This window comes from Canis lupus, chromosome 32 (genome assembly GCF_048164855.1).
Source record: "Canis lupus baileyi chromosome 32, mCanLup2.hap1, whole genome shotgun sequence".
Classification (NCBI taxonomy): domain Eukaryota; kingdom Metazoa; phylum Chordata; class Mammalia; order Carnivora; family Canidae; genus Canis; species Canis lupus.
In genome coordinates, this window is record NC_132869.1 from 24,594,712 (window position 1) to 24,620,678 (window position 25,967).

The following is a 25,967-nucleotide window of genomic DNA, read 5'->3' on the forward strand; positions in this document are numbered from 1 at the left end:
TAAGTTTAGGAAAAACAACATTAGGATTTTCCTTTTAAAACCAGCCCTTACCAATCAATTAGATCAATTTAGATCTAGTCTATGTTGAATTTAGTGGACACTCTATTGCTTACCGGTACTTTTATATGGAATTGCTCAATAAACATTAAACGGAGGAACAAATTAAAACTCTCCAGCAAACTACATATTTCTGAACTATTTATAATCCAATAGTCTACCAAAAAATAGAATCTGCACAAAGCTAGACATTTGGCTGTCACAAAAAAATACTTAAGTTAGCTTACCTAAGTTAAATAAAACCAATAAAAGTATGTATTTTTAGCTATGCAAAAAGGCATTTAGTCACACTTTATTAAAAAACATTAAAAATACTTTTTTTTCAAAAGTATCATTAACAACAAACTATAATATTACCACAAAATCAACTATTTTAAGGCTATGTCTACAAATATATTTACCTATAAATATTTCTAAGTTAATTATGCATTTCAGATTAATTATTTCATTAAATGTAAAATAAGTTTACAAGGTACATGTAATTCAGTTTGCAAATTATTAACATGTTTCTTTATAGTGTCATTTCATTGCTTTCTTTCAGGAGGCAAAACAGTTTCATGGATTATAATCTCCTAAAGCTGTTTTTTTTAAAGTTTCATAAATAAAATAATCCTAAAACATAGATCAGAATTTGAAATCTGATCTTTATTCATCTTCAGTAAAGTATTTGCTTCTATTAACATTTGGGCATTGGGTAACAATAATTATATTTATGAGATTTCAAAAGAGAGAAAACTAGCAATTACTTAATATTTTATTTACCTAAAGCTACACGTCCAGAAGTTTAAAAAAATTTTTTTAAATATAGATATTGAGTGTTATATGAACACAGATAAACAGATAAGGGTTTTTTTTCCTCCTAAAATACTATGTACTGTCATCCAGAATTGGTTTAGCCAGAAAAAAAAAAAATTTAATTTCCTGGAATCTGGTGAGACCTTCCAAATACAGAAATTTTAAAAATCTACTTAAGTTCAAATACTTTGGAAAATCTATTTAAATTCAAATGCTTTGGAAAGGCTCAATTATATAAAAAACTGCTTTGGTTAAGATACATTAGAGTTAAATGACTAATAAACAAAATTACCAAAATAACAAATTAATAAGGTAACTAGGAGTATTTGGGAAATGCCTAGCAATTGAAACCAAATTCAAAAAATATAAAATTAGAATTCAATACTGTTGAAAGACTAAGTTACATTTTAGAAGGCAATCTTAACTGGTAGCTAAAGGAAAACTGGGTGGAAACAAAATTCCTGTGGTTAAGGGTATATACAAATGCAAATGCCAGTTATTTTTCCTGTGCTTTAAAACAGCAGCATAATAGTTTTTATCAATGTTCTACTAAATACGCATATTTTAGAGAAACATTTTCTCTGTGTTCATTTGTGAAAAGATTTTCACATTTTTATGTAGGCTTTTTATTGTTTAGTATTTTAAATAAGTATTCTATATTTTACCTATTTCACATTGATTAAGGAGGGGAGAATGCTAAATGAACATTTTTGAAAGTAGGAATAAAATATGGAGTTAGACATTAAAATGCTATATTACTTGAAGAAAAAAATATACCAAGGTAAAAATATTATGAAATAAATTATTATTTAAAGCTTGTTTTCATGCTACAGAAATGTTTCATGGTTTAAATCATTTTAGAGAGTTTTTTTTTTAATGCATATTTTTGACACTAGTAAAATAACAGAGAGTGAAAAACTATTGAAGTTTCCTCAGATTTACAAATACAAAGATTATGACTATAAAACACTTGCTAAGTTCTAATATATTTTAACCAAATAGTTCATAAAGCTTTTCTAGTATAAATTAACAATTACCAAGACCAAAGGAAACTTACCTTACAAGAATGCTTTAAAGAATTAGATAGTTCATTTGTGAAATCTCTGTTACTGTCTCTTGATAAGTTATCAACTTTATCTTCATTTCCAGGTGCAAATTTTATGAGTAATTGTGATGGTCCCCCCTTAGAACAATTGTGCTTGAGGCTGGATAAACAGGAAACATTTGGGTAAGTTCCTCCCAATGAAACACTTCTCTGTAAAATAGCATGGTTTTTGTTTATCTGTAAATTTGGTCTTTCCAACTGTCCATTGATATTTATTTGGTAATCTAGGTGTTGAGAGGATGGTAAACATGCAGATGTCCTCTGCATAAGCTTAATGCACTCTGAATGAGAATTAAGCTTGATTTCTGACATCTCTGGTTTGCAATCACCACTTGCTGTTTCACAATCTAATGTAGTTGCTTTTTGTTGGGTGAAATGCACTGAAACACAAGAAAACCCTTCAGACGACTTTTCACGGACATTCTGATTCAGACTATCATTCGCAATAACAATTTTCTTTTGTAATGAACCCTTCCTGTGAAGTGGTCGTATGTCTCTCACTTCTCCGGGAGTACAGATTGTTTTAGATAACCGAAGTCCATTGACAGCTGTTGAAAGAAATCCCTTAGTGCTACTACCATCTTCACTGTGGGCAATTTCACTAGGAGAAATAATAAATTGGTGTGAGGTTTGATAGGATCCTTTGCTTGGAAGAACGTCTGTACTTGTTGGAGAAGTCGGTGGGGTATTTAAAGGACTCCTAGGAAAAATGACTAAGGATGAACAACGTTTTAGTGGAATTTTCGAGTTCCTGGTCACTGGCAATTTCATAATTTCTAGTCCATGCTCCAAGTCATCCTGGACAAAAGGAACGGTACTTGGACTTCTTGAAAAAATGTCACATGGAGTAGTATTCCTGTTTGGCACACTTCTATTGGAGGTGCTGTCAGAAGATAAATTTCCACCAAAAAAAGTATCATCAGTTGGTGGAAAAGTATAACCACTGCTGTCACTGATGATACTGTTTGTGTAGGAACCACCACTTGTGATACTTGTGCATGATCCATAATCACTACCATTGCTGCTGTAAGACCCATTCTCACTGGTGGAAAAGTTACTGAGGCTCCCACTGTGAATGGCCGAACTGCTTACAAGGTTACCATCATTCACAGCATTCAGCTCATTCTCAGCCACAGCATTGTTGTAAATGCCATCCTTAAAGACAGATGTAAATGAAGCATCATCACCATCAGCTAAGACATTGCCAGACTGAAGACATCCACTGTACCTTGTTGGTTGTAGTGAAATCTGCAGACAGCTGCTCTTTTTATTAACATTTTCAGGTGAAGGAACAGATGATCTTTCCTGAGAGTTAACGTTTTCCTGTATCAACGGAGCTAGTGCAGTCTGTCTAGGAGTCAGCTTCATTTGAACAACGTTAGACGTTGAAATCCGTGTTGGTCTTTTGAAGCACATGTGAACATTGCTATCCAAATCATCTCCGGAGGTTTCTGACAAAGGATAAGTATTGCTTCTTCTGGCTGCAAAGTGCAATCGTAAGCTTTGTGCCATTTGTTCTCATTTCCAAACATGTTAAGGGCTGAAAGTCATAACAAAGATCTCTGTCGGTAGACAGGCTAGAAGCAGCTGCACTGCATCGAAGGAAAAAATCATTTGTGGTGCCTAAAAGAGCTCTTAAGCAGTAGTCTTTATCCTAAGTAAAACCTTAGATACCAGATATCATAGAAAGAAAAAGACGACCCATTCCTGAGACTGACGTTTCCAAATATTTTGAATCGCTTGTAGTCAAAATGCCTTCACTTACAAAGCACTTGATTTCCAGCGCCCTTTAAGCTGAGCTCAGCTGCAGCGCACTGCCTCAAACACTGCCAACCTTGTTTCAATTATACCTTCTCCAATTTGCATGAATGAGTAACACAAGAACAACAATCTTCTAGCATTTCAAGTTGAAACAGTATTTTTTCACTCCTGCTCTACTAAATGAACATTTAACTATGTGAATCACGGCGTCTATACTTTCTCCAGCAGAGTTTGACCACTAATATTTTTACCCATAGGGATAAAATTACAGGAAGTTGGTAGGAATGAAACCCCATGTAATTGAGTATCAAATCAAGGATTGAATTTCCAAATAGTAGACAAACTAGGAATCTTGTCAAGTTAGTTAATGTAGAAAGGCATATATTCTGTTAATTTTTTTTTAATGAGTGAATTCAAACAGTTGTATAAATTTGGAAGTACCAAAACTCTGGGGTGAATTAAAACTCAAGCATTAAATCAAATAGATAAATATTTTAGCTTCCAAAACACTACTTATAAAAAGTGAAAGCTTAAGGATAGAAACACAAAATTAGCCTAGTAATACTATTGAAAAATTGAGCATAGGTCTGAGAAAGAAAAGTTTAAGAGAAGCTGTCACCAAGCATTTTCTTCTGTAATTTTAAGGCCTTTTCCAGCCAAGTAGTACAGTCTTTAAATGATGCCATTTATATTTTGACTATTAAAACTCTGCCAAGAAATAGCCTAAGCAAACATTCCATTAAAAATATATGCAGATTAGACAGAAAAACTATACCCCAATATAGTTTGAGCACACAAGATATTTTATTCCACTGTCTCTGCAATTCATTCACTTAAGAGAGTGTTGTGGTAAGTAAAGAAGTCTAAAAAGGATTTAACACATCAAATAAACATATCTCAATGCCAAATCTGTTCTGAAAACTCTAAGAGCTCTTTGCTGGCCCCTACTGGTGTGCTGAAACAATCCATTTAGCTGTTTGATACCTATAAAGAAATACAAACCATGCTGCATATTTCTTTGTATAAACAAAGTACATACTTGTTTACATTTTTGAGTACTAGCCTTGCCCTAGAGGTGGAATTACTTACTACTGCTGATAAAGCTCCCACAGTAGAGAACAGTAGACTATTTGTCCTCCTAGAGGTTGTGATTTTGTATATATATTTTTTCTGCTTTGTATTTATTTAACCTTTACTTTATTTTCAGTTTACTAGGTAATAAAAGTTTAATATTTTAATTTCTCCCCTAAATGTCATAGACCAAGCTTGGTATTCTATTTGAAAGAAACAAATTTATTTTTAAATAATACTCTAGGGTATATTTAAACCCCTTACCTGAATTTTATAGCTGGAACTCCAGTAATAAATATATACTGGCTCATTCATAGGAAAGTAAAAAGTAAAATAGTTCAGTTGTTTACACCACATGGTACTACACCCAAGTTGTATTTTTCTAAGTAAGATTTTTTCTAAGTAAAAGTAAATATGTAAAACATATACTTGTACTTTGTTTAAAAGAGAAAACGCCTTAAGATAGATCTGTTCTTAATCATAATTTTCTAAACAGTATTTTAATCAATTAGGATATGATGAAATAGAAATATGGAACTTATGAAATTATATTTCTGACCAGGATGACATAGCACTAGGTTTTAGAATGTGTACAATAATTGTAAACTTAGCCATAAAATTATGTTATTTTGGTTTTATATAACCTACCTCTTTTACGATTTTACAGACTTCAGTAAACATTCCCTTATCAACCTCTCACTTTATAGAAGAAAGAGCCTCAATCTTTTCACTTTGTCTTCAAGTGACTTCAACTTTTCTTCTTGAATTAAGTTACAGGTCTCATAACTCAAATAATGGAACACTTCTAACAGGCTGATTAATGAGATCTAACTGCTCATGCCTGTGGCCTAAAACTTTTAGTTAACAGGCAAAACTTTTCTGGTTGTTGATATAAAATAATAAGCCTCCGATATTTGGCTAGATAAATGTTTTCTCTTTGGTAAGCTTCACTGGAAACATCAGTTTTATGTGCCCTAACCAGATTTCAAGCTTCAGAGTGTTAGAACCATAACTACAGATTTCTTCTGATCTTCCTGGGCTCATGGTAGGTACCACTGAGAAACACCAGAGGAGGCTAAATGGATGGACAGAAATGCTTTCTTTCAGTGTTTTTTTTCCCCAAACGTTGATCCAGCTATTACTTCTGAAGAAGTATCAAAAAGCACCCAGCCGCACAAGAAGGAATGATGATAGAAGGAGGGCCTTCTTTCAAGGAGGGCCTCAGCCAAGGAAAAGTAAGATGAGAGAATCACATGCACTTCCCAGCCAGCCAGTCTGAATTTTGGCTGTAGAAAGGCTGAAGAGTTTGTGTTGCTGGCTCTGGCCTGGAATTGCACAGAACTTGTACCTGGTGGACCTGTACCACCATTAGAGCAGTTAAGTGGAGAACCTGGGGCAAAATGGAGCCCCTTAGCCAAAGATATTCTAAAAGAGGAGCATCAAACTTAAACGTGAGTGAAGAGCTGGAGAGTGGTGACAGCCCTCACTCGGGAGTAATCTATGCAAGTCTTGTAGAATTTCACATTCTGGAATTAAATACATAATGCCTTAGGATCAGGTTGGAGCTCAGGACTCCACATTCTGAGAGTTTGGTTCTTGATTATATATACAGAAAATAATGTGATGATCTAAATGTCAGGGATCGACCCTGGATAGCCCTAATGATTGACTAGAACTTTGAAGGCCAAAGCCCACTGTGATGATTAATTGCATATATCAACTTGGCTAGGCTCTTTTGCCCAGCTATTTAGTAAAACAGCTGTCCAGATGTTGCTATGAAGGTATTTTTCAGATGTGATTAACATTTAAACCAGTAGATTTGGAGTAAAGCAGATTACCCTCCATGATGTGGTGGGCTTCATTAACAGCTAAAGGTCTTAAGAGCAAAGACAGGTTTCCTGAAGAAGAAACAATTCCATTTCATTCCACTTTCCATTACAACATAGAAACCTTGCCTAAGTTTCCAGCTTCCAGGCTTGCCTTACAGATTTCAGATTCAAGACTGTGACATCCACTCTTACCTGAATATTCAACCTGCTAGTCCCAGCCCACAGATTTCAGACTTGCTAGCCTCCACAATCACATGAACCAATTCCTTAAAACAAATCAATCTTTCTCAACTTCTCTCCCCCTCCCTCTCTCTCTTTCTTATTCTGTGTGTGTGTGTGTGTGTGTGTGTGTGTATCTCCTGTTGGTTTTGTTTCTCTGGAGAACTCTGACTAATATGACCATTAAATTTAAGCACAGTATCTCCATTCAGAATATAGAATAAAAAAAAAGAATATAGAATATAGGCATTTCCTTAAGCTTCAGAGGCTGGATGTGTGCAGGTGTATCTCTTAGCTCAGGGACAAAGAAGCACTAACTTTTGCATCGGGGGTAGAATTCATTTCAAGCCACATCATTCTGAAACGTGCCATTACTGTCATTGCCACCACTATATCATCACCAAACTGCTAGTTTATAACCCGTAGGTCTTAAAATTGACTAAACAAGAGGGACACAAGACTACTCTTTTTCAAAAACAAATAATACTTATATTACAAATATTTTCCAGAGGACCAGAAATTGTTTCTGCTTAAAATTTTATCTGTGCTCTTCACCAAACATTTTCAAAGAGAAATTGCTAGGAAAAGGGTATGTTCTTAATTTGGTTGTGAATGCTATAGGGGAATAAATGTAAATGACATTTACACTAGCACAGGACATTTACTGCTATACAATCAAGCCTGTTACTCTACCAATGGTTTTAGTTTCTAAAACATCTCAGGTGATATGTACACTTCAATTACCTGCTAGGACTAACAACAAATCAGATGATTAGAATGATACACACTACCCTGTTCTAATTATTTCTTGCTTCCTTTTCCCAGTGAACTCCTTGAGAAAAGCTATATTTCTAATGCAGAGCAGAGTATCCAACGTTGATACCCTAAATGGCATGTTAACATGTCAGAAAGGAATATATTGAGTGATGATATTTTAATAAGTTCAAAAAAATGCAAAAGGAAACTATACTCAGGGATATATATATACACATGATAAACAAGTTTTTTCAAAGCAATGATAAGCACAATATTCAGCAAAGCATTAAAATGTAATATTTTAAAAAATAAAGTAAGAATTTATATTATATTTGGAGGAAGAAAAGGAGATGCTGCTGGGGAGGGCAAAAGAAGGGTTGTAGATTTTGGTAATGTTCTAGTTTGTAAGTTGAATAATAAGTGCACAGATATTTGTCTTATTATTTTAAATAAGGATTTAGGGTGCGCCTGAATGGCTCAGTTGGTTAAGCATCTGCATTCAGCTCAGGTCATGATCCCAGAATTTCCATGCTAGGCTCCCTCTCAGCAGGGGAGTCTGCCTCTTGCTTCTCCTTTTCTCTATCCCTCTTCCTGCTTGCTCTCTTGCTTTCAAATTAAAAAAATATATATTAAAAAAATAAATAAAGGATTTATATTACATACACTTTTTGTGTGTTTATTTCATGATTTAAAAAATACAAATACGGGGCAGCCCAGGTGGCTCAGCGGCTTAGCGCCACCTTCAGTCCAGGGTGTGTTCCTGGAGACCAGGATCTCACTTCAGGTTCCCTGCATGGAGCCTGCTTCTCCCTCTGCCTTTGTGTCTGCCTCTCTCTTTCTCTCTGTGTCTCTCATGAATAAATAAATAAAATCTTTAAAAAAATAAAAATAAAAAATACAAATACTAAATTTCACATGGTCTCATCTAGAAGGGAAACAAATCTGTAGAGACAGAAGGGGAAAAAATCTTTATTCTATAGAAAAATAAAAAATACAAATAGAAAACCAAAGGCTCTGCACCTGACCATATCTGATAACCAAACATCAACATCTTTCATGTCACTCAGCCTCAAAAAGTTAGAGGCAGTTAGTAATGAAGTCATCTTTGGTGATAAAAAGCACTTTTGCTTATTATGATTGCTAATGACTAGATTTCATTTGCAGTATCTTCCATTACTAGTTATCATTTTTTGAGAAGGAAAAAATATGTTATGTAGTCCGACACTAAAAACAAATTTTAAAAATTCAGTTTCTTTGTTAGCCAAAATGTGAATGATTGTTTCTTTGTTGGTGCTTCTGTTTAATAACTGATATGCCTTGAATACATAACAATATTCTTACACCTTCATGTTCAAATCTTACAGTTTTAAAATATATATATAAGTTGCTAAGAAAAGGTTTTGAAATAGCATTCCTAAGAGACAAAATTAGGAAAAGGATAAGACTTCAAGATAGTTTTTAGGAAATCAGGAATTAGAACTACCATTTCACAAAAATAAAATAAATAAGGCTTAACTTCGCTTTTTCTTTTCTTTCTCTTTCTCTCTTTCCCTGTGTAAGAGGTGGCAGTCCTTTAGAGGACTTTATTAGTGTAACTGAGGACAGACCGTCTTCCTTTGTAGAAGGGTAGGGGAGGAGAGAGTGAATGGGGCAAAGAAATCCACTGCAGTGAGGAGGCACAGGTGTAGCCCTCTGGGAGAAGGCTCCCTGAGCCTGGGCATACCCACCACACCACACCACCCCACGCTGGATGAGTGTGAGGGAAAGGCAAGACAAACAGGCCAGCTCTCCTGCCATTCCCTTAGGTCGTGCAATCTCTTGAGAATTGACACAAAGAGAGGTGCCTGGGAGGAAAGTGGAAGAATACAAAGTAGCACTAGGAAGGAGGAAAAAAAATTTTATCTACTTCCCCATTTTGCCCAGAGCCTCCATAACCATCCTTAGGTCATCTGCAACATCACAGATTCCCAGCTCACTACTTGATGCTGTAGTTGAGATATAACCTTGCTTGTATTTCACACTAGTACAATGTAACTTACCAATCGATTTTCATCAAATACTTCAAAAAGAAGCCGGTGCTGCTGAGGATGGACCTAAGTAAGAAAAACACAACACTTTCTTTAAAAACAAATGAACAATCAACCCAGACTCTGAGAAATAAATGCTTGAAATGTTGCCATTTCCTAATTCCTGCTATTTACAGACTATTTTAAATTACACGAGACACAATACAAAATCAGACCAGTCCTACATCACCATTTTCTAAGTTTTACCACAACAATGAAGTGGATTTGGGTGCTTATTTTTACATTTTTCTCTAAAATAGAATAAAAGAATGGAAAATAAAATTTCAAAAAATTACTTAAATGTCTACATTAAAAAATATAGGTTATATTTTAACTTGTTATTATCAACCTTATTTGCTGACTTCTTATTTATCAAGTTAGAACTACCCAAATTGGATACTGATTTTATGGAAACTCGTGTTCAGAATCCTTTTCAGTACTGACTTGATAAAACTGTGTTTTGCTTCTACCATATAAAGGATACTATCAGTCAAAAAAATATATACTGAGTTTTCACTTACAGGATGATCTTATTTATTTTATTTTTCAAAGCTGACCCTTCCACATATGCTAAAATATTTCAGCATATGAAGTAAATGATACAAAAAGAAAAAAAGTAATTGTATTAACACACAAAAAAAGTATTTCATAGGAGAAAGTATTGCATAGGACTACAGGTTCAATCCACAATATTTAGTGTTTACAATGAAGATGCAACTGTAATAAATATAAGAAGGCATTAAAATATATAAAATACATACTATAATAATGTAAGAAGGAATTATTAAAAGTAAATGCAGTCTTTATTTTTTTCATTTATTGAAATTTTCCAGGGCCTGATAAAGAGCCAGATATGTAAGCATTCCAATGCCATCTCAAATCGTTGAAATTTTTTATATTAGGCAGCAACGTATGATAAACTTTTGTTAGATCAATTTTATTCAGTTTATTTATTCAGATTCTCTACATCCTTACTAATTTTTCATTGTTTCTATTTTTCTTAGTATATTCTTAATATTGAGCCCATTTTTTCTTTATGTGTTTTTAAAAATTTTAATCCCAGTATAATTAACATACAGTGTATATTAATTTCAGGTGTACAACGTAGTGATTCAACACTTCCACACATTACTGAGTGCTCATCACAAGTGCACTCCTTAATCCTCTTTACCTGTTTAACCCATACCCCCCACCCACTTCCCCCTTATAACCATCAGTTTGTTTTCTATATTTAAAAGTCTATTTTTCTGTTTCATTTTTTTTTGTTCATTTGTTTTGTTTCTTAAATTCCACATATGCGTGAAATCATATGGTATTTGTCTCTCTGATTCATTTATTCTGCTTAGCATTCTACCCTCTAGATCCATCCATGTTGTTGCAAATGGCAAGATTTTAGTTTTTGTTTATGGTGGAGTAATATTCTAATATATATATTATATACATATAATACACACACACACACACACACACACACACACACCAGTCTTCTTTATCCATGCATCTATTGATGGACACTTGGGTTGCTTCCATATTTTGGCTATTGTAAATAATGCTGCAGTAAACTTAGGGATGCATGTATCTTTTAGAACTAGTGTTTTCATATTCTTTGGGTAAACACCCAGAACTGGATCATATGGTCATTCTATTTTTACTTTGAGGAACCTCCACACTGTTTTCCACAGTGGCTGCATTAGTTTGCGTTCCCATCAACAGTGTACATGGGTTCTTTTTTCCCCACATCCTCACCAACATTTGTTGTCTCTTGTGTTTCTTATTTTAGCCGTTCTGGTATCTCATCATGGTTTTGATTTGCATTTCCCTGATGATTAGTGATGTGGAGCATCTTTTCATGTGTCTGTTAGCCACAGCCTGATGACTTTTTTATATACGTATACTGTGTCATCATCACCTAGATCAAAATAGCAAATGCTCCATTCTATTTTATGTATTATTTTCTCTACAAATAGTGCCTTCTGGACTTGTTCAACATTGGCATTCTGAATATGTCTATCTAAAAATGGTTTCCTTACAACCAGAAACAACCAGAGGCCAACCTACTGGCAGTCATTGGATGGGCTTCTGGGAGAGGTCTTTAAATGAAGCTGACTCAGCTGGGAGAGATGTCCCTTCTGCCCTTGCATTTCTCTTCCTGCGTTGGTTAAGACAGCTGGCTCTCTTACAGTCACATTGTGACCATGGAGCAACAATGGGGATGGAAGCCCCAGTCAAGGGTGAGACACCATGGGAATAGAAAAGTAGTGTAAGACAATAATCTTTTCTAAGAAGATATAGAGGAATTTGGGGAGGAGATGAAACTTAATTATGGGAAGAATTTGAATAAGAAAATATACAGAACATTCACAGCAAGGAGATCACATGAGGAAAGACATGGGGCAGAATGAGCATGCTCTCAGGAGATCAAAGTGATAACATTTTTGTATTAGAAACTGGCAAAAAATTTTGATTACTTAGGCTACAGCAAGGCCGAGGGTACTGAAATCCAGAAAAGAAGTTATGACTTGATAGATAGGGAAGAAATGAACCTTTTAAAGGAAAAATGACATGATGTAGATCATATGTAATATTATTTTGTCAGTGATACACAAAATAAATTGGGCTGGAGAGAAACCCTGGAGTCCATAGGGACTGTGGTTCTAGGGACTCAAGCATGAAGTGTGCATGAGAGCTTTGCCTGAGATGGTCTCAGTGAAAAAAGGAAGGGAGAAAGGCCATGAAAAACATTTTGAGGAAAAAAATCAAAAGTCTCAGTGTCTATCAAAGTACCTGGCATATACTGTAGAAGTTTGACAAATATTGCTAAGAAAATAGGTATAATAGCTGATCTAATAAGGCCTCTGCTGTCCTGGTTTAGCATTTAATTTAGCTTCCTAACAGGATTTGCTACATCAACTATCGTATCTTTTTATTTTTCCTACTGTAAGTGGATTGACTTACCTAAAAGACTGTCTAGGCTATCTTTACTGACCTACTCGAAAGTTGTTCCCAATGGCCTAAACAATGAAATCCAAAGAGCACGGAATGATCCCTCATGATCTGAGTCCAATTTGCCTGTCCAGCCTTGTTTCCAACAACCGTCCACCTGCCAACCCAAATATACATATATACTATGTTCTAATGACCTTAGAAACAGACGACTCACCACTTACTGTGCTTCAGTACATGCTGAAGTCTCCACTTGAAACACCTTCTCTACTTTATGTTCAAGCCTTAGTTCAGATGTCAAATCCTCCTTAAAGCCTCACCACCCCAGTCACTTGTACTTCTCTGTTTTCGGCTATTACAACACTACAATCTTCCTTTTTATCAAAGTTAATATAGGACATGTGCTATTTCCCTACTGAAATAGCATAAATGACATATGATGTTGTTTCCTGTATCTGAGACACACAATAAGTGCAACAATACAATTTAACATGTGTGGTGAGAATACTAATTCAAAATGACAGCCTGAACATGAATATTTATCCTCCCCCTCCTGAGATCCCATTTAAGTAATAGTAAAGGAGTTCATAAGAGGTATAAAACCATTACAGCAAAGATAATGAGGGCCATCAGCAAGTGGGCAATTTCAACAACTCCCCATTGGATAGATGAGGTAGGGATGAAAGCAGTAAGCAGAGCAGAGGCTGAAAACTCAAAATAATGCAATCCCCCTAATGAGAATGCTCATATAACACTTGACCTCTGGATGGTCACAGACACCCACATCATCAGTTTCTCTTTGCATCTGATTTCAGCTAGAGGTTTTACGAAAAGGCAACCACCAGTTTTAATATGTAAAACTTAAATGGACGCTAAAAATGTAACATGTAATTGCTGAATGTTTATGCCTTGTATGTATAGAATAGGTGATGTTTCCTATTGTATCACCTTTTACTATGATTAGATTACCAAAGATCACAGAGGTACAAACAGAAAAACTGTCCGTAAAGGTAAAACAAATGATTTAGGAAACAACAGAAGACATTTTTAAAAAGTATAAATAGAAATATTTGAGAAAGTTCTGAATCCATAAAGCAAAACAGTAGACTATAAAGAGGGAACAAGTAGAAAACAAAGAGGCGTTGGAAATAAAAATGACCATTGAATTCAAATATAAACAACGTAATGTAAATTTGCAAAGAATCTCTCAAAAGAACAATAAGCTAAGTTGGAGAAAGTATGAGAGGAAATAAAAAAGGATTTTCTGAATCCTCAGAATTCAGTGAAAAAACTGAACCCTAGTGCCCTAAAGTAGAAGTTGAGAAAACTATGGCTGCTGGCCAAACCCAGCCAGCCACCTGCTTTTTAAAAAAATTTTTTTAAATTTTTTTTATTTTTTGCTTTTTTTTTAAACAGCCCATGAAATAGTAATATTTTAAAATTTTAAAATGGTTACATTTTAAATGGATATATAAGTAGCTACATAATAGGCCCATAAACTAAAGTATTTACTATCTGTCTCTTTTTTAAAAAAGTTTGCTAGGGGGGCCTGGGTAGCTCAGTTGGTTAAGCATCTGACTTTGATCTCAGAGTCCTGGGATCAAGCCCCACATCAGGGTCCCTTGTCAGTGGGAAGTCTGCTTCTTTCTCTCCCTCTGCCCCTCTCCCCCTGCTCATGCACTCTCTCTCTCTCTCAAATAAATAAAACCTTCAAAAAAAAATAAGTTTTCTGACCCCTATATCTTAAGACATTTACTGTATATAACATAGTTAATTTCTCTCTGTATCTAGCATGGTACTGGGTAAGATCACCCTTGAAAGGCATGAGAAAACAGTCAGTCAAACCATTTTCTGTGTTCTCTGGTTCACATGAAGAATTCTGGTTGAGGAAGAATCAGTCTAGGTGACTGAATCCAACCAGCTGGAATCCTCAAATGATAATTTGGGAAGAAAATTATTAAAACAATTACTTACACAAATGTTCAGAGCTTTAAGAAACCAGTAGTCTTTAAATTGAAATGTTTATCAACGGCCCAACACAATGAATTTAGAACTGTACACACAAGGCATATCCCTGTGAAATTTTAAAACACTAGAGTAATTATCAAACATTTCAGAGAAAGAGAAAAGAATCACCCCTAAAAGAATAAGAATCAGACTTTTCAGCAGCAGCATGATAGACAACAATGTTATCATGAAGCCATGCTTCCAAGCTTCTTCTTCTTCTTTTTTTTTTTTTTTTTTTTTGGATGCCTTCAAGCTTCTGAGGAAAAATTATTTTCAACCTAGAACCCCATGAGGGACCAAACTACTGGCCAAACATAAGCTGGCTATTTATTCATCTGTCATGGCTTGAAGTCAGTTTGGAACATGGATGTGTGAGCTGTTCAGCGATATGGGAATAACAGTCAGCATAACAAACAGAAACAGTTAAAAAGTGGTTTCTCCTGGGAAGCGGGAATAGCAAGAGGGAGAGGGGCGCTAGAGTCTGTCATTTTCTATCATGAGCCCCTTTATGTGATCTCATTTTTAAGCTATGTGTGAATTTTTTGATGAGATAATTCTTAGAAATTTATTAGGAGTAAAGCTATGGTCACACAAAAAGAGTTTACAGGGTCATATTTACAGGAAAGCTGAAAGCAGAAGAAGCAAAAACTAAAATGCTAGTGATGGATTTTTTGGGGAAAAAATTAGCATGTAAGTCTATAAATGCAAAAAATGATAGAGAAAAAAAATTGCCAGAGGAGTAACCAAAAATTCGAAGAAGAATCAAAGTATTGGTAAATGTCGATTTATTCTACAGTGTTCATAAGGAATCTGAAGTAATGTTCCCGGAAATTCTACTGGTGGATGCAGGGAAAAAAACAATGCAGGTACATTTCAAAAAGTAGCTTTATTGAGATATATTTCACAAACCATATGATTGACCCATTGAAAGCGTACAATTTAATGGTTTTTAATATTTTCATAAAGTGTGCAACTGTCATGATTTTAGAACATTTTCATCACCTCAAAAAGAAACCCCATGTCCCTTAGCAGTCACTCCTAATTCCCCCTCAAGATCTCCAGTCTCAGACCACCTCCAATCTACTTTTTGTCTCTAGAGAATTCATCTATTCTAGACATTTAATGTAAGTGGAATTGTACAATATGTGGTCTTTTGTAATTGGCTTCTTGCTACTTTCTTGGGATTCACCCATGTTGTAGTATGCATCAGTACTTCATTTCTTCTTACAGCTGAAAAATACCCCATTGTTTGTATAAATCCCATTTTGTGCATCCATCCATTTGTTGATAGCCATTTGAGTTGTTTCTACTTTTTGACTATAATGATTAATGATGCTATGAACATTCACATACAAGTTTTTATGTGGATGTATGTCCTAAGTCCATTTTAAAATAACACTGTGTAAAAGTTAAATGAATTAGATAGGTATTTTTATTTTCTCTCTCTTTTTATTTTATTTTATTTTATTTTATTTTTTTAAAAGATTTATTTATTTATTTATGATAGACAGAGAGAGAGAGGCAGAGACACAGGAGGAGAGAGAAGCAGGCTCCATGCCGGGAGCCCGACGTGGGACTCAATCCCGGGACTCCAGGATCGCGCCCTGGGCCGAAGGCAGGTGCCAAACCGCTGAGCCACCCAGGGATCCCCTCTCTCTCTCTTTTTAGAGAGGAAGGGCAAGTGGGGGAGCAGAGGGAGAGAGACAATCTTAAGCAGGCTCCATGCCCAGCATGGAGCCCAACACAGGGCTCGATCTCACAACACTGAGATCATGACTTGAGCTGAAATCAAGAGTCAGATGCTTAACTGACTGAGCTATCCAGGTGCCCCAGAAAGGTATTTTGACAAGCATAAAGCATTATATAAATAGAAAGTATCTTGGCATTTTTATTTACATGTTTTATGTCTGCTTTCTCTTATAGTTATTTTCATCAACAAATATAAAAATATAGATACATAGTCATGGGGAAAATATCCAAACAGTAAAAAAGATACAGTAAATTAAAATTTTCTTATTCTTGTCCCATCCTCAGAGAAAATACTGTGGTTTCTTAGGTCCTTCTAGAAATATTTTATGCAAATAGCAGCATATGAGAAAGCATTTTTTTGTTTCTGTCTTTACACAAATAGATACATCATACAATGTTCTGTGCCTTTGCTCCTTCACTAGTATATTTTGAAACTAATACTCTATTAATACATATACATGTTTCTTCTCAAATAGCTGATGAGGATTTCATTGTATGGCTGTACCATAATTTATTCAGTGCTTTATTAATGGGATGTCCCCCACTTCTTCTTCCTATCTAAAAGAATTCTGATTTTATTCAAATAGTGGATGACAATGACAATGTATGTCAGGGATAGATGGCCACTCCCCACCCCTAGGAGCTGAATCCTGATTCTTCTAAGCCTTGTAATTCCATTCTCCATACCAAAAATTGGGCTAGAAATAATAAATGACACAATTCTAGCCCCAAGAGGTAAGAATCTCAAAGTCTCCTGGAAGACCTTTCAGAAAGGATGCTTCCCTTTTTTAAAAGAGATGCATGGGGGGAAAATGCTCCTTTTTCTACCTACGGATATCATTGTGTGAGGCTATGATGTTTGGAACTGCTGCAAGCATCTTGTGACCTGGAGAGAAAGCCAAGAGAATCCCAGAGAGGCTGGGTCACACATGACTGTTCAGCTGCTGTGGTCACCTACATTCCTCTATGTATGATTCTTATGATTAGAGATAATAAATGTGCTTATTGGTTAAGCTAATATGAGTTGTTGCATCAATCTATTACTTGAAACCAAAAGCACCCTAAGTGGTACACTTCGTCAGAGGGGCTAAATTTCTTAATATCTCCCTGATACTTCCTAGAATCTGGTGTTTCCCCTTTCATAATGCTCAGTACACTGGCACTTATTTTGAGAAACATGTTCATAGGGGTCCACAGGAGACAGTGAGCTTTGTTGAGGGGCTGTGGCCATCTCAATAGCAAGCACCACCAAAGTACCTGGAAACAAATATAGAAAACCCTCACACCAATTTTGTGTGTGTATGTAGAGGTAGAAGAGTATAAATATATGGATAAAAACACATAGGAAATAATACTAGAAAATCGCACAGTGGCATTTTTATAGTAATTAAATTATAGCTGATTTTATTTCTCTTAAAACATATATAATTCATTATATATATATTTCATATATCAATAACTGTTTTATCCAAATTTCCAGAACCAGGGTCTCTACTAGGCAGGTAGAAAAAAAGAAAATTTTACCACTTTGAAAAGCCAACTATGACAAACAAGTAATATGCTCAGAAAAGGGGCTCCTCAGATTCAGACACAGAGTTCACCCAGGATGGTATAGTATGCACAACTGAGAGGACCCTGTTTTTCCACATTTTTAGATCCATGTTTCCCTACAGATCATATGCATGAACATAGATACATTATGTAAATACAGTTGGCCCTTGAACAATATGGGGGCTAGGGGGTACAGTTGAAAATCTGTGTATAATGTTGAACCCCCCCAAAACTTAACTTAACTGCTAATAGTCTACTGTTAACCAGTGTCTTACAGATAAACATAAATCAAGATAGTGTGCTTATTGTTTATTGTGTTTGTTATATATATTAAATACATTCTTAAAATAAGTTAGAGGAAAGAAAATATTATTAAGAAAATCATAAAGAAGAGAAATACATTTATAGTACTGTACCGTATTTATAAAAAAAAAGAAAAACAATCTGCCATTTAAGTGGATCCACGCAGTTCAAACCTGTGTTGTTCAAGGGTCCACTGTATCATATACTGAGTATGACTTCTAAGGATACAAACCAAGTACCACAGGAATATGAGGGATGGAGTGAGCTTTTTCAGATGCTCATGCACTGTGTTCACACACAGAGTACACAGTGTACATTGCACCTAATGTGCCCAATGTTCTTCGCACCCATAACTTGCCTCCTTTAGTCTCATCTGAGCAGCTAACTCTAAGTGTAGATTTTACTACAATTTGCTATGAAGCATTAACTTCAATTTGGAGTCTTTCCTGTTTGTTAATCTACCAGTAACAGTTCTCCGCAAAAACTTTCTTTGAACTTCATGTTTTCTCAAAGATACATAAAGGCTCCCTTCAACTTCTGACCACAATTTCCATTTGGTTAAATGCCCAATAGCCAAGTTTTGACTGTAAAGGATTACCTCAAAAGCTATTTTATGTGAATACATTCGATTGAAAACATTCCGTGCTATGTATAAATAATGATATAAATGACAAAGAGGAAAGTAGAGGACCACACATAATAATGTCCTTTGTACAGAAAATACTAAATCACCACATGTTTTCAGTTCTTTTCTAGCTGTGATGAATTAGCATTGATCTAAACACAGATTTATCTAGTTGTTGTTGCAATAAATCTGCAAAGTTCTGATGGAAATAAATGTGCAGTCTATGATCCCAGAGTAAAGTCACACTGGCTAGAACATTTGGTAATAGTGAAATTATGGTAAAAGAAACAATGAATAAAAGACAGTGAAAGAATATAAACCTGCTCTATCATTTACAAATGGCTTCTTTCTTATTTTTGTGTTAATATCTCTCACTTAAAGTAGTACCGATTTTCAAGCATCTTTTCTAAAAGAAAATCAAGATCATCAAAAATAGTAAGATTTTGGGATCCCTGGGTGGCGCAGCGGTTTAGCGCCTGCCTTTGGCCCGGGGTGTAATCCTGGAGACCTGGGATCAAATCCCACGTCGGGCTCCCGGTGCATGGAGCCTGCTTCTCCCTCTGCCTATGTCTTTGCCTCTCTCTCTCTCTGTGTGTGACTATCATAAATAAAATTAAAAAAATAAAAATAAAAATAAATAAATAAATAAAGGTTTAAAAAAAATAGTAAGATTTTTAATTCCAATTTTAAATAATTCTGAATTTTAATTACAATTAAAATTCCTCTAACAGATATCTACATTTTCTCTTTCTACTCCTACTGGCTTTGATATAGTTTTGGCTTTTGGAAGATCTGTCCATTTAGCTAAGTTAAATTATTGCCATAAAGTTGTCCATGTTAATTTTTATTATTATTGTTTGTGGGATATATCTTTTATTCTTTTAAAAACTATTTATTTATTTTAGAGAGTAAGAGTGGGGGAGTGGGTAGAGGGAGAGAGAATCTTAAGCAGACTCCTGGCTGAGCTTGGAGTCTAAAGTGGGGCTTGATCTCACAACCCCAAGATCATGACCTGAGCTGAAACCAAGAGTCAGTCACTCAACTGACTGTGCCACCCAGGAGCCCCTGTACCTTTCATTCTTCATAGTGGGTATTTGAGTTTTCTTTCTTATTTGGGCTAGCTATAGCAAATCAATTATTACTCTTTTCAAAAAACTACCTTTGGTTTCATTTATTTTCTTGACTTTTTATCCATTCTCTATGTCACTGATTTCTATTCTTATTTTCTTCTACTTTTTTTCCTAGGGTAGATCACTCTTAAATCACTGATTTTAACATTTTTCTTTTGAATGTAAGCACTTAACGGTGCAAATTTGTCTCTGAGCACTGAATTAGCTCATCCCATATTTTGATAATGTTATACTTTAATAATCAGTTAAGAGGGCTTGTAATTTTCCTTATGATTTCATTTTTGATCCACGGCTTATTTAAAATATGTTGCTTAATTTCCAAATATTTGTGGATTTCCCAGGTATATTTATATTACTGAATTCTATTTTCAGAGAACATGTTGAATCTCAGGTCTTTTAAATGTATTCAAACTTGTTTATGGCCCAATATGTAGTCTATCTTGGTGAATGTTCCATAGGCATATAAAAACAATGTATATTCTTCAGGTATTAGATGTAGTCTTCTATACATACCAAATGGGTTGGTTGATAGTGTTGTTCAAATCTATTACGTATTTACCGACATTTTTTTTGTCTAGTTGTTTTATCATTATTGAGAGAGGAGTGATAAAATCTTCAACTATTCCCTACATCTATCAATTTCTACTTTATAATTTTGAAGGTCTTTTATTAGGTATATGTTCCTGATGACTAAGACCTCTTATGTTCATGAAATGTCCCTCTTTATCTCTAGTAATACTTTTCATCCTAAAGTCTACTTATCTAATGTTAGTACAACCTTACCAGGGTTTTGTTTGTTTGTTTGGGGCTTTTTCTTTTTTTATGGCTTAGTGTTTGAATGGTCTTTTTTTGTACTTTTACTTTTGACCTGTGTCTTTATAGTCAAAGTGTATCTATTAAGAACATATGGTTGAATCTTGGGTTTCTTTTTTTTCCCAGTATTTATTGAGATGGTTGGTTTTATGACCATCATCTTTCTTTCTTTTTTTTTTTTTTTTGACCATCATCTTTCTATTTCTATTCTATTTCTCTTTTATTCCCTTTTATCTTTTTAAAAAATTACTATTTATTGATATTTCATTTTCTTTCCTTTACTGATTTTTTTGCCTATCATTTTCCATTTTAATTTTTTAGTGGCTGCTTTGAGGATTACCATATGCATCTTTAAAGTATCACAATTTTAACAGCCAGAGTTGAGCTATTTAGATCTCTTTCAAGAGAACCTGCATAGCTGATCAACAGCCTCCAAATAACCACACACCTTTGAATCTACCCAGTATGTTCTCCTGGCGTTCTCCCAAAGACTGGGCATAGCAGGGATCTAGAGCCTGGTCATTCATGCCTAACAGATAATCTTTCCTGGGAAAATCTTCATCGGCTTGGGTAAGAGTTTCTCAGAACCGTGCTGCAATGTGGGACTCTTCCTACCAATCCTTTTCCCCCTCCCTGCACAAGTATTAGCCTGCATCATGATGAGAAGGCTCTTTCCATTTGTGCATCCTTCTTCTTTAACCTTCACAGGTGCTTCCCCAATAAACCTCTTGTGTATCTAATTCTATCTGAGTGTCTGTTTCTTAGAGGGCCTAAGCCAACACAGATGGTATGAGTGGTGGGGTTTTAGGACCAGTCCACACTTACCTGCTGTCAAGAAGCTCCCCACCCTGAGAAGAAAGTGGGACACATATAGTCCCTGGCTTAAGGTAGTGGTCAATTCCTAGAGACTTCTCCAGTAGTGTACTGGGGAAATGTCCTGGCTGAAATTCAGCTTGTACTGAGTCCACTGGTTCTGTGGTTCCACCCAGTAGTAATTTCCCTGGTTTTCAATGTAAAATTGGCATTGACACACTGGAACTTGGGTCCCCTCACTACCACCACCACCACGTTGAATCCATGGCTTATGGAATAAGAGCTACTCAAAGTGAGAAAGCCAAGTGGAAGCCTCTGAAACTGTTCTCCCTCTGGTCAAGGTAATACATCCAAAACATTGATTAGATATGACAATAAAAGCACAAGCAATAAAAGAAAAAATAAATTGAACATCCTCAAAATTAATAACTTTCATGCTTCAAAGAATACCATCAATAAAATCAAAACAGACAACCCATGGAAAGGAAGAAAATTTTTGCAAATCATGTATCTGACAGGGACTTGTATCCAAAAATACAAAGAACTATGACAACTCAATAATAAAGATAAATAATCCAATTACAAAATGGGCAAAGAATCCAAACAGACATTTCTCCAAAGAAGATATACAAATGTTCAATAAACTCATGAAAAGATGTTCATTATCATTAGCCATCAGAGAAATACAAATCAAAACCATAGTGCGATACCATTTCACACTAGGAGGGCTGTAATAAAAACATAGATAACAACAAGTGTTATCAAGGATGTGGAGAAATCAAAACTCATATACTGCTGGTGAGAATGTAAAGTGGAAGCCACTTTGGAAAACAGTTTGGCATTTCTTCATACGACCCAGCAATCCTACTCCTAGGTATATACTTCCAAATGACAATATATATCCACATGCTATTTGTTATAGTTAAAAAGCAGAAACAACCCAAATGTCCATCAACTGATTCATGGATAAATAGAATGTGATTATCCATACAATAGAATATTATTTGGAAATAAAAATAAATGAAGTACTGATACATGCTGTAACATGGTTAAACCTTGGAAACATGCCAAGTGAAAGAAAACAGACACAAAAGACCACATACTAAGTGAAACCATTTACATGAAATGGTCAAAATAGGCAAACTTGAGTCAGAAAGTAGATTGGTGGTTGCCTGGGACGAGGAGCAGGTGTTGGAGAAAAATGGAAAATGACAGATAATGGGCCTGGCTTTTTCTTTCAGGCTAATGAAAATGTTCTAAAAGTTGATTTTGTTGATGGTTGCACAACACTATAAATACATTAAGAACCACTGAATGGTAAAATTTGAGAGGGTGAATTGTATGTTATGTAAATTATATCTCAATAAAGCTGTTTAAAATGCAAACAAAAATCTTGCAACCTGGTGGGAATGTCAAAGATTAATACCACTACTAAAGCTCTAAAGGATACAAGGGTGGTTCCTATAACAGGTTCATTTAATTCTCCAGTGTGGTCCTTGCAAAATCCAGATAGATTTTGGAGAATGACTATACATGCAAGCTCAACCAAATAACAGCCTCAATTGCCTGCTGGTTCCCAAACACAGGGAGTCCAGAGTGCTCTGGCAACAGCTGAAGACTGGTTTGATGGGACTCGCTATCTCCCTTGGACTGAGTGTGCTCCCTTTGGGAACTTAGACCTCTAACTCAGGAAAGCCCAGAGTTCTAGGCTGGAAAGCACATAGTCCTCCATTTTGTTTGGAAATGATGACAGGTGGGGCCACTCCTACTTCTAACTCCTTTCTGTTGCAAGCACAGCTTCATACCGAAGTCTCTGGTTTACTGAATAAACTGGCCCCCCATCTTTGCAGACTATTGTCTCCATACTGGTGCTTCAATTGTGCCTACTGTAGGCCATTCCAGTATTCTTTGAGGATCCGGCTTCTGGATGATGTGACAGGTGATATAACCAATGGATCCCATTGTCATGAGTTCATTCCTGCACTTCTTTAACTATGAATTGGGTCCCCTAGAGGGTTGAAATATGTGGATTTCTAACCCTATAAAACATGCACCTGTAAGTCCCCAGACAGTTTTGCTGGTTGATGTTCTGCAAACTGAAAAGGCAAACCCATACCAAGAAGTAATCTGAGAATGAATTACTGGCCCTTTCAGAATGGGAGGGACCCAATTTGGTAAACTTACCCCAAAATGGCTATGGTCGTGAGGGTTAATGTTTCACAGTTTTTTCTTATAAAATATTTGTCTGGTTTTGGTATCAGGGTAATGATGGCCTCATGAATGAATTGGGACATGTTCCCTTCTCTGTTTTCAGTAAGATACTGTGTAGGATTAGAATTATTTATTCCTTAAATGTGTGATAGAATTCAGCAGCAAAACCACCTGGGCCTGAAGTTTTCTTTGTTGGAAGGTTTTTAACTTCAAATGCAGCTTCTTTAAGAGTTATAAAACTTTTCAGGTAATTTATATCTTCTTAAAGTTCTGGTACTACATACCTTTAAAAAGAATTGGTTGGGGATGCCTGGGCGGTTCAATGGTTGAGCATCTACCTTTGGCTCAGGGTGTGACCCTGGGGTCTGGGATTGAGTCCCACATCGGGCTTCTTGAGGGGAGCCTGTTTCTCCCTCTGCCTGTGTCTCTCCCTCTCTCTCTCTCTTTCTGTATCTCTCATGAATAAATAAAATCTTTTAAAAAATAATAAAGTTAAAAAAGGAATTGGTTGATTTCATCTAAGTTAATGAATTTAAGGGCACAGAGTTGTTCATAGCATCCCTTACTATCCATTTAATATCTGTAGGTTCTTGATGAATTTGCTGGGTTTTTTATTTATTACTGTCTTTTTGGCTATATCTCTCCATTATTTTTCAGTAGTTGTACTAGGGATTACTTAACTTTTTGTGGATTACTTAAAGTGAATATTGAGCCACTTGAGGTAATATGTAGAAGCCCTATAACCAAAAAGTTCATCTTGTCCTCACTCCTTTATGTTATACCTGTGATACGTACTATACCTACATAAATATCACCAGTGTTAGAATTTTTGCTTTCAACAGCCATAAATATTTTAAGTTATGCAAGAGGAGAACATAATATATTATAATAACCAATATTTACTCTCGGTGTTGCTTTTTCATTTCTAAAGTTAAATTTACTTCAATATCATTTACTTTTAGCCCAGATAATTTCTTTTAGCATTTTCTTTTTATTTATTTATTTATTTATTTATTTATTTATTTATTTATTTATTTATGATAGTCACAGAGAGAGAGAGAGAGAGAGAGAGAGAGGCAGAGACATAGGCAGAGGGAGAAGCAAGCTCCATGCACCGGGAGCCCGACGTGGGATTTGATCGCAGGTCTCCAGGATCGCGCCCTGGGCCACAGGCAGGTGCTAAACCGCTGCGCCACGCAGGGATCCCTAGCATTTTCTTTAGAGTACATCTATTGGCAATAAATTCTCTTATTTTTCCTCAGCTTAGAATACCTTTATTACTCTATCATTCCTGAAGGATATTTTTGTTAGGTATAGAACTTTGAGTTGACTCTTCTTTATTCCTTTGTTACCTTAATTATATTGTTTCACCATAGCATCTAAGGAGAAACCTTTTGCTATTTAAATCATTATTCCACTACCATTTTCCAAGCTGTCTTCAAAATTTCTCCATTACCTTTGGTTCCAGCAATTTGACTAGGATGTGTCTGAGCATGGTTTTCTTTGCATATACTCTGTGTTTTTCTTTAAGCTTTAAAGATTTGAAAGTTTTTGGCCATTATCTCTTTCAATATTTTTTTCCATCAATGTCTTCTTCCTCTTCTGAGATTTCAATGACCCAACTATTAAACTCTTTTAATATTGTCCACAGATCCCTCAGTCTCTACTAATTTTTTTTCCAATCTTTATTTTCTGTTCTTCAGATTGGATCATTTCTACTGCTTATCTTTAAGTTCAGTAATGCTTTTCACTGTTATCTTCATTCTGCTACTGAGCTTATTCTGTGATTTTAAAAATTTCAGAATGTTCTTAAATTCTAATATTTCTATTTCATCCTTTTTTACAGTTTTTATTCTCTACTTAGAATATGTATCTTCCCATTCATTTCAAGAGTGTTTACTTTTACATCATGGAGCATAACTATAATGGTTATAATAGATGCTTTAATATAGTATTAGCTGTTCTGCTAACTCCAATGTCTGCATTATTTTATGATTGGCACTTCTCTTCTTTTGAGGATTGGTCATACTGTTGTGGTTTGTTGTACGTAAAAAAATTTTATACACATTCTGAATATTCTCTTGTGAGACTTTACATCCTGCTGACATCCTTAATACCTTTACAGTTCTTTATAGCATCAGGTTAAGCTCAATTCCTTATTAC

At 35.3% G+C, this 25,967-nt stretch overlaps 1 protein-coding gene across 5 annotated transcripts in view; it reads right to left on the minus strand.

The window, feature by feature from the left end:
- The window catches only part of NEDD4 (NEDD4 E3 ubiquitin protein ligase), a 124,061-nt gene that overhangs the window by 69,601 nt on the left and 28,493 nt on the right, over nt 1-25,967 (minus strand). For 3 of the 5 annotated variants that reach the window (XM_072808677.1, XM_072808679.1, XM_072808678.1), the window contains one exon: nt 9,633-9,686. In XM_072808677.1, coding sequence (XP_072664778.1) covers nt 9,633-9,686 — 54 coding nt within the window. Of the gene's footprint in view, nt 1-1,909; nt 3,604-9,632; nt 9,687-25,967 lie in introns of those variants that run through there. The other 2 variants (XM_072808676.1, XM_072808675.1) reach the window with 1 other exon arrangement.